Source organism: Sebastes umbrosus, chromosome 19 (assembly GCF_015220745.1).
Source record: "Sebastes umbrosus isolate fSebUmb1 chromosome 19, fSebUmb1.pri, whole genome shotgun sequence".
NCBI classification, from domain to species: Eukaryota; Metazoa; Chordata; class Actinopteri; order Perciformes; family Sebastidae; genus Sebastes; species Sebastes umbrosus.
The window spans coordinates 25617301-25627795 of NC_051287.1; the positions used below are offsets into that span (position 1 = coordinate 25617301).

At 40.8% G+C, this 10495-nt stretch overlaps 1 protein-coding gene across 5 annotated transcripts in view; it reads right to left on the minus strand.

The window, feature by feature from the left end:
• nrg1 (neuregulin 1) overlaps window positions 1-5371 on the minus strand; it is a 52144-nt gene extending 46773 nt beyond the window's left edge. The window contains exons 1-2 of one of the 5 annotated variants that reach the window (XM_037752078.1): window positions 4880-5360; window positions 3790-4777 (exon numbers count right to left, since the gene is read on the minus strand). In XM_037752078.1, coding sequence (XP_037608006.1) covers window positions 3790-4492 — 703 coding nt within the window. In that variant the 5' untranslated portion in view covers window positions 4493-4777; window positions 4880-5360. Of the gene's footprint in view, window positions 1-3789 lie in introns of all 5 variants that reach the window. The other 4 variants (XM_037752080.1, XM_037752079.1, XM_037752082.1 and 1 more) reach the window with 4 other exon arrangements.
• Window positions 5372-10495: the final 5124 nt, after the last annotated feature.

The window sequence follows — 10495 nt, forward strand, 5'->3', positions numbered from 1 at the left end:
TCTTGCTGTATATGCTTCCTCTGGGTCATTTGTTCAGCAGCTTTCATGACGTGTCATATCATTGTTATGCTGATGACACTCAGATCTATTTTTCAGCCAAAACCAATAACCTCAATCAACTGTCCTCCCTCCATGACTGCTTAGCAGCAACCAAAGACTGGATGTCTCTCAACTTTCTCCACTTAAACCCTTATAAGTCAGACATTCTTTTAATTGGACCAGACAATTTTGCTGTCGCAGTTAATCAGTTTATTGGCCCACTTCAATCCAATATCAGTCCTACAGCTAAGAATCTTGGTATCATCTTTGACCGGAATATGACTTTTGACCATCATGTAACTAAACTTGTCCAGACCTGCTTTCTCCAGCTAAGAAACAATGCAAAAATCAGATGCATCTTGTCTTCCACGGATCTTGAACTATTAATTCACACTTTCATATTCTCCCGTCTAGACTATTGTAATTCCCTCTACACCTGTCTCAGTCAATATGCTTTAAATCGCCTTCAGGTGGTTCAAAATGCAGCGACCAGGTTATTAACCAGACTAGCCGTCGGTCTCACATCACCCCTGTTCTGGCATCCCTCCGTTGGCTCCCTGTAAAATTCAGAATCAACTTTAAGATCTTGCTAATTACATATAAGGCACTGCATGACCTCGCCCCCAGTTACATTGCTGATCTCCTTGTTCCATATTCGACTTGTCGAACACTTTGATCCTCTAATCTTGGCCTTTTATCCATCCCCCGGTCAAACTGCAAAACAAAATGTGATCGGGCCTTTCCTGTCTTAGCGCCCCCAACCCTCTGGAATCACCTCCCCCAATCTATTAGAGCTGCTGAATCTCTGGACTGTTTTAAGCGGCTTCTAAAAACCTCTAAAATCTCTATAGGCAAGCCTTTCTATAGGCCACATCCACATGTGCGTTTGTCTGTTTTTGTTTGATCTGTTTCTCATTGTTTCTGTGTTTCATATTGTAATATTTCCTTGTTTTCATCATTGTTCGATGTTTCACTTGTGTGTGAAGCACTTTGTAACGGTGTGTTTTAAAAGGTGCTATATAAATAAAGCTTTGCTTACTTACTTACTTACTAGCCCCAAACTGCATGTGATTATCATAAAGTGGGCATGTCTGTAAAGGGGAGACTCGTGGGTACCCATAGAACCCATTTTCACAGTTTATCCATCTTCATTGCAAATTCTAGGGCTTTACTGCACTTTACTTTACATCTTAAAGGGGACATGTCATGCTCATTTTCAGGTTTATACTTGTATTTTGGGTTTCTACTAGAACATGTTTACATGCTTTAACGTTTTAAAAAAACTTTATTTTCCTCATACTATCTGTTGGAATATACCTGTATTTACCCTCTGTCTGAAACACTCCGTTTTAGTGCATTTCAATGGAATTGCAACAGAATTGCATTGCTAGGCAACAGCTTGGGTCCATGTTTACATCCTGTCAGCTGATGTCATTCACATAAACTGCAACAGGATATAAACTGGGACCCGTTTAGAATGTTTCGTTTAAAACTGTGACATGGTCTAAATATTGTGTATTTGTGACATCACAAATGGACAGAAATCCTGACGGCTTGTTTCAAAAGCTCAGTTTCTGAATACGGGCTGTGTGTATTTCTCTGTGGATTAAGGTTTTGATACTTTCACAGTAATTATATAGAACTTAAACCTGCTTTATAATATAAAAGCCATGAAAATGTCACTTTTTACAATATGGGATCTTTAAATATTCAAATGTATCAATCCAATTATTTTTCCTAATCAAAAACTTTTGATGGCTTACTTCTACTATTGCTATAATGATATTCCATCTTCTCTGTTTGTATCTCATTGTTGCTATCTCCGCCAAGGCCGACGGCCTAGGAAGGACGTTATGTTTTCACCGGCGTTGGTTTGTTGGTTTGTTTGTCCGTTTGGAGGATCACTTCAAAAGTCTGTGATGGATTTGAATGACATTTTTTGGAGGGGTGGGGTGTGGCACTCTCCGAGGTCCATTCTAGTTTTGTTTTGTTTTTCTTTATAGTTTGTAATTGACTCAATGTCATGTAAATGAGGGTTACCCCTCAATGATCTCTTGATTATTAATGAAGGTTGAATGAATGAATGAAATCATAATGCATTTTGTCTGAATGAATGAAAGTTTAAACATGATACCGTTAATAATTAAAATAAAATGCATAAGTAAAACAGAGTTAATGCAAAATGAATATTCTGTTCAACCGATCATCATCATCATCATGGCTTGCCAGTTGATTTATAATATTGGATTTATTATAGCCATAATAATAATATATATGTAGCTCCTGACAGTGTACCATCACCTGCTGTAGGCTTCAGTAATCTCTCTTCTAATATCTCTTGACTGTCACATGACCCCCTCTCATATTAGTCATGGACCAATTTGTTTTAAACAGATGTTTTTAGCATCTAACTTCATGTTAAATCATCATAAATCATTGCGAGCTGTATTATTAATATTTTAGAATAGTTTCAGGTCCTCTAACACGACTAATAACACTCCTACATCTGTTAACTTTGTTATCTGCAGATTTATAACGGCAGGACTTGTGATTGAAGTTCCTTTTTTGTGAATCTGACTCGGAACACTCGTACGAACAAATCTCACGGAAAAAAGTAAGAGAAGTTCAGCATAAGATGTTCTTGCATGAGGCCCGTTGATCCCTCACTGGCTTCCCACCAGCAAACACGACCCTTTGCATTTGGTGGAACACGTGAGAAGGACAGGTACTGCTGCAAGGGTTTCAGTACTTGTGTTAGCAGTAAGTGGTCATAAAGCATTGTTCCACAGTGCTGTCATAGCAGATATTTACAGGTATTAGGCGTCACCCCTCCCCCCCCCCCCCCCCCCCCCTCCTCTCCCACCCCCCAACCAGCCACCACCATCACCTTAGATTAGCTAACCCAGATACAGTGTAATAAAGCATACAGTGATGTGACTACAGCAGACACGTCATAGTGGCGAGCCGCTGGCAGACAGACTGTATTAGTGGGTTGTTTTTCCTGCGGCGGAGGGAAAGAGGGATGGAGGGATGGAGGGGGCATCAATTAGCCTCCAGCAGGCTCTGACCTTGAAATGGAGCACAGGCAGAAAACAGGAAGTCTCCCTGTACCACAGCCTGGAGTTCCAGTTTACGTCCCCACATCATTTATTGATCCTAACTTCTTCATATAACTGAAGATGAGCATTGACACGTTTTATGATTTTTTCATATCGTATGCTGCCTACCAGCTTGTATGATAAGACATTCACTACATCCATTTAGTGTAGTGTGCGTGCATCACTCTGGTTTAATTTAAGAGATCATTAATAGTTTAAGAGGAATGTTAGAAATTATACATTCCCTCCCCGTAGGGGTAAAGTAGCTTTCAACAGAGCTCCTGCACACCTACTGTATCTGTGTAGCAACATTTCAGAGGCTTAGTCATGGCCTCTACGCTACGCTCTGCAAGTCACAACGTGTCTGCCTTCAGGCAAAGTCCTGACACTTCCTGACACAGTTGATAGAACACACCATTTACAAACTCAGAGTCAAAACAGAAAACATTTGAATCCTTTTGAACTAAAACACTGAGCTTGTCTGTACAATGATGAAAGTCCAAGGTTAAGCAGGACTCCAGCTTGTATCCCCCTGCCCATAAATACACCCCTACATCACCATATTAGAGAGCAATCTGGAACAAAGGGACATCCTCTCTGAAAAGAAAACCCAAACCCAGAGCTTTCACTGAACTGTGTGTTGGGTACTTACAGATTGTTGGGATGATGATGTCGTTTAATTCCTGTGTTGTCTGAGGGTGGGGAGTCTGCTTTGGGACGGTGGGACGTTCAACGGTGTATTTCAGTGTAACGGAGGGATCGGACAGAGTCACTCGTGGAGGCTGAGGCACGTACGGCCCTCGTGTAGATTTCTCTTCCACTAAGACGTCAGGACGTCCCGGGGTAATGGCGGTGGTCAAGGAGACAAAAGATGAATGAGGAAGCGACACAGTTATTCCCAGCGTGGGGGTCACTGATATGATAATTGGGTCCTGTCCGATGCGTTTGGGATCTAAGTGTGTGGGTGGTTCGTACTCAAAGATTTTATCCACAAAGACCCATTTGAGGCCAGCTGTGCAGAGGGCTAAGCTAAGCAGACAGGCCAGGATGGGCAGAATGCAGATTTTCTCAGAGTGCAGGCAATTGTTAATCTGTTCCATCTCTATGCACACACAGCAGGTCCCTGGCAAGGCCACAATTCCCAAAGCTCCCAAATGCTCCCCATCATCACCATCACCACCACCACCACCTCCACCTCCCTCCGCATCTTCCTCCCCACTCTCCCCACCAGCTGCCTCTGTCTCCTCTGGTTTCTCCTCGGGGACTTGTCCAGTATCAACAGTAGAGCTGGTGGGGGAGGCCGATCCAGGAGGGGGAGCTGGCCCTGCAGAGGAGTCCTCCATTCCCTCAGTCATCCTGTCCAACTGCTGGATGAAGGGGTCTCTGAGCACCTCAACTAGTAACTCAGAGCATCACACAGTGGCTGTCTGCCACCGGTCTCCTCGACTACGTTTTCCATCATGAGGCTGCAGAGTCAGAGCTGGGATTTGAGAGGAAGGTACTCTTCAGGGGTGAGTCGAACCTTGTTAACAGTCTGGGAGGTTATGTAGACAGCCTTCTGCACACGAGGAAAAGGGCTTCCTTACTCATGCTTTCTCACAGGAAACGCAATCAGTCTATAAATAGAATCGTCAAATTGGCTGCAGGCAAAAACAAAAAAAAGATTGCCAGAGAATTGGAGTCCTTTAAATGTTCTGCATGGTCTACCAGAGAGCAGTGGTGGAATAGTAGCACTCACTCACCTGAGCACTTGGGCAGAAGAGGCAGTGTTGGCGTGATGGGCCAGCTGCAGTAGCTGTAGTGCAGAGGACAGGATGGTCAGGCACTGCAGTGGCAGGAGGGACATGCTGCCTTGTCTGTGGAGCTCCAAGTAGCTGAAAGGCTGAATCATCAGGGAGCGGCAGGTGCCCTTCCTCTCAGCACAGCCACAGAAACAGATGAGTAAGGGGAAAGAGAGAGAAAGAGAATGATAGAGAGAGGGAGGGGGGAGGGAGGGCTGCAGTAGCACAGAAGGGCAGGCAGACAAGACGGGATACTCCCCTTTTTTCTTCTCTCACCCCTCCTCTCTCAAATCTTTCCTCTCCTAGTGGTGAGCAGGGCAGCCTTTGGCCTCCTCCCTCTCTGCCTCTCTTCCTGTCTGGTGGTGTCTGTGCTCTCTCTCTTGCAGGCTGCTCCCAATCCCAGCACAAAGCATCCAGCTAAGCAAGTTCCTACTTGATCCAATTAGAGCGCATGTCAGCGAATCACAGGGAGGCAAACTGTTGTGGCCGCCCCCCTTCCAGCACCACTCCCCATTGATTATGCTGATAGTAAGGGTGTGTTTTTTGTCAAGGGGAAGGAGCTGGGGAAGCAGACATATGATCCGTCCCAAGAGGATGCAGCCATTGTGCTCTACTCTTCTCAAGTATCTGCATTCATTAGTGGGATACCATAATAACACCCATGATATACACATATATGCACACACAAAAACATATACATCCATACATATACACACACATAAACATATTCATACATAAACATATACATACACACATATATATACATATATATAATATACACTTATATGACATATATATATATACATATATATACACTAATATGACATATATATATACGAACAACAATCGTTTCTACAGAATTGTGACATTCTTGACTTACATAGCTGAAGAGGAATAATAGGATGTTTTGAGAAATATACTCTTTCTCTTTCTCTTTCCTAACCCAGACTGATCAGCCATTGAGAGCCAGGGAGACCATAAATAAATGTGTAAATAAATATATCAATTAATGAATGTGAAAATAAATATATCAATTAATTAATGTTGAAATATCTAAAAGAAATAAAATAATAAATTCTTTATTTTTTAAACATCTATTATGCTCATTTATTTATTTTTCTTGTCACTTTTTGGCTCTCATATATATAATAATACTCTTATATGACATATATATGACACATGACACAGAAGTAAAAGCAGGTATGAATAATATATAAATGAATAATAAAATGAATGATGGCTGAATTAAATGTATCTGCCTCAGTTTCAGGCTCCTGGTATTGTCCATGCTGGTTCACTGTCATACTGCATATATATATACTGTGACATACTGTATATATATATACATATATATATATATATACAGTATGTCACTGTCATACTGTCATGGCTTACTGAGCTGAGAACTGAGCCAACATTAATGTTACACCTGTGTTTGACCTACTGTGCGTAGTCAAAATGTCTGCTATGAAACCAGCCTCTAGTAATCAAGATGGTTGTTACTGATCACTTGTGCAAAGTTAAAGGTAGAAATAAGTGTTAAATGTGCCCTGGTTTTGTTGTAATGCCCAGTAGTGGGTTATCACTGCTGGGCCGGGGGGGAGGGGTAAATAAAATGAACTAAAAGACAGATTTGCCCAGTCATTTCAGCTGGCCTGAAATATAAACACACAGAATATTCCAGATCCCTCAGCCATACTTCCAACATTCACTTTGGGTATCCAATTTGTCAGATATACATAGTAAACTGGGGATATTGATCACAAATATAACACTTCCTCTTATAGCGTGACTAAAAGCCCCCAGACCGCCAGTAAAACTATTACCTCCCCAAATCCCCCCACCACCACATGGGCTAATAAGCTAGCAGGACAATCCAAAGTCTTCTTGAGGAGTCGGGGCTTAAACAAGATGAGGACGGTCACAAAGGTCAGGTCACCGCCACACTGAACATTGACACTGCTCTGACCCTTTCCAATCTATGGACAGAGTTAATACCAGTAATGGTATCTGTGGGAGACGACTTCCTGTCAGGCTCTGAATTAGAGACCTGGATATTGATTATCTTCTCAGCATTTTCACCCTTTATGAGGGTCAAAGAGTAACACGGAAAATAAATAAATAAGCATGATAGATTAAAAATGAATAAATAAATAAATAGAAAATGTGCTATTAAAATAAATAAATAGATAAAGTCACAATAGATATTTAAAAAATAAAGTATATATTTTTTTATATATATTTCCACATTAATTAATTTATATATTTATTTCCACATTCATTTATTTAGATATTTATTTCCACATTCATTTATTTATATATTTATTTCCAAATTCATTTATTTATTTATTTATGGTCTTCCTGGCTCTCAATGGCTGATCAATCTGGGTTAGTAAAGAGAAAGAGTACATTTCTCAAAACATCCTATTATTCCTCTTCAGCTATGTAAACCAAGAATGTAACGATTCTGTAGACACGATTGTTGTTCGTCGCTGCAACCAACCCAGACTGTTCAGCCACTGAGAGCCAGGAGAGACCATGAAGAGGTTCAGGAGATGAAATTTCTGTTGATTTACAGGATGTCCTCCGTACCATTCACGGACACTTCTGTTAATCCTAAAACGGAAAATTCTGTAAATCTACAGTATATCCTTCGTACCGAGCCAAATAGCAGGCCCAACCTTTACATTCTGGAGGGAAAACAGACGCTAACGCTAGCATTTATACGTTACCTATCGGTCTCTGCGCACCGCCTGAGACTAAAACCGGGGCTAACTCTACCTGACGTCCACTGAAGTCTAAAATATAAACATTGGTAAAACCGTAAATTACAATATTAAACTTGAGTTAGTCTCAAAATGAGTCAGCAAAATATTCCTGGCATATCTGGTAACGTTAACGGACGACAACAGCTGAACTAAACAACAAAACAGCTTTACGATACCAAGCTAACGTTAAGTCCTTCACATAAAGCATTTTGGTTGGACATTAATTGTAGATTTTTTACCACAGAAGTGTGAGAAAGGTTTCTCTAAATCTAAACTTTGCCATGTGCGATGGTCTCTACCTCTTCCAACTTTCGCGCTAGCGGAGGTTCTTGTTCCCACAATGCAATGCGTATTTCAAAATACGGGAAAAACTCCTGTGAAAAATCGATACAGAAAATTCCTTCATATTAACGCAGTACATTGGCCCGTATTTGTATGGACTTCTCTTAGAGTGTATATAATGTATATAACATATAACAATCTTGTGTTAATATTCATATTAATATTAATGTGTATTTGTGTTTTGTATTTTGATGCTTTGGCAACATTGTTTTTTGAAACTTTCATGCTAATAAAGCCACTTGGAATTGAAAAGTCAAACGCATTGATGTCTCACCGATCTATAACATGAAACTACGTCTTAATCTCACAATGATGTAGTGCTTTAAATGGTCATATCATAATGATAATCATAATGAATGTATTACATACAACTTTATGATCAGTTTAAGGGTTAATCCCAGTTTATTACAACTTTGGTCTTATTGTCATAGTTTTGTCCACCATTTTTAGCATTCATAACATTGTACTCACCAATTCAATAACTGACATAATAATATAATAATGTTACTGTTAGTCTTCTCTTCCAAATGAGTTTGTCTTAACTGTTGGGTTTGTTTCCAACCAGTCTGATCATCTGACTGCTCGTGTTTCTTGACCCGTCTGACTTATTTTTAGTGATGCCACCGTGCTCCCAGATCTCAGCTATTAACTTAGTCGGTACATTGTTATTAAAGAAAGGACTAATGGACAACGCTACTCAAATAAGACCGACATATAATAACCCAGAATTATTCTTTAATAAGTGTTGGTACTGAGTACAGGGGCATAGTGGACTCCTTCATTGAGTGGCGTGAGCTGAACCACCTGCCGCTCAACACTGGGAACACAAAGGAGTTGGTGGTGGACTTCAGTAGGTGGAAAACACCCCCTACACCTATTTCCATCCTGAATGTGGATGTGGACACTCCTGTGGATGCTCCTTAGCATCAAAAAGGGGCCAGCTGAGGTGGTTCAAGCATCTAACCAGGATGGACGCCTCCCTTTAGAGGACTATTATCCAACTATTAAGAGGCCCCGGGGTATAGACCCAGAACACTCTGGAGAGATTATGTATCTCGTCTGGCCTGGGAACACCTTGGGGTCCCTCCAGAAGGAGCTGGAAAACGTTGCTGGGAAGAGAGGCTTCTGGAATACCCTACAAAGCCTGCTACACCCGCGACCGGCCCCAGATAACCGAAAGTAAATGGATGGATGGATAGATGGATGGATGGATGGATGGACATTCTGAATCTAAAATCTAATTAAAGCTGCAGGCAGCGATGAACGGGACCTCCCCGCGCGTCGGGGGTACTGGCGGGACGCCGATTGACGCGGCCAGGCACAATGAAACAGGAACTCTCTGCTGAGTGCAATGACATCTCCCACAAAACTCTACGACAAACATTTTTATCCATCACCCTTTTGAACACCATCTTTTTACCATCATTCTTTTACTTTTATTTATCTATTTATATTTATTTTACTTTATTTTATCTTATTCTTTTTTAATCTTGCCTTAATTTGATTTGCACCCTGACTGACAGCCAGCCACCCCCACCCCTCTCAAGCACACACACACTGTACACAGTCACATGATATTGAGCTTTGCCCAGTTATGTTGGCTTTTTTAAAGTTTTCTTTATTTTTATTTTTTTATCTATTTATTTATTTTTCATTTATTTAATTTATCAGTTTTTTTATTTTGTTTTATCCATATTTCATTTTATTTTGTTATAAGGGGAAAAAAAGAAAAAAAGAAAAAAGAACCTTCTCAACTGGCCGGGCATGGTTCCATGCTGACTCAGCACCAACTGGGCTCCTCCTCCATCTCCTCTCTCCTCCCTCCAATGATAACTGCCTATGGATAGAAAAGGGCAAAAGCCCAGAGCTATCAACCAGGCTCACAAATTTACGTCTGCGTCTACGACAAACGGTTCACGAGTTATGAAAGGGGGCGTGGCTAATGTTTAGGGGGCGGGGATAACCATACCAATGAGACAGGAACTCATTTTCACCGCGTCTGATAAGTGATAAGTTTAACAACTTTTTGAGCACGTTAAGGTCCTCTAAAAGGCGATACATTTGGGAGAAAAAGAAAAAGACAAAGAAACACTACAGTTTTAATAGGGCCTTCGCTGGCCCGATGTTGTCGGTGCTCGAGCCCTAATTAAGCCTATCCTAATATCTCATGAGAGGAAAGGCAGAATTAAGTTTGCTTTTGCCAAATAAAGGCAAAACTTTCATTAATTTAGTTCAAGCTAAAAAAAAAAAGTTTATCTCGTACGTAGGAGATAAACTTAAAAAAATGTTCCACCTTGCCTCTCAGGGCTTCCGTAGATACACGTTTGTTTAAAAAAGAAAAAAAGAAAAAGAGAGAGTACACTATTCTTGCAGGGTGCTGTTATTCAGGTTGGTCATATGGTTTATGGTAACAGAATTCTACCTTCATTTTAAGAGGGGTGTGATGTATTAAACATTTGAGTTTGGT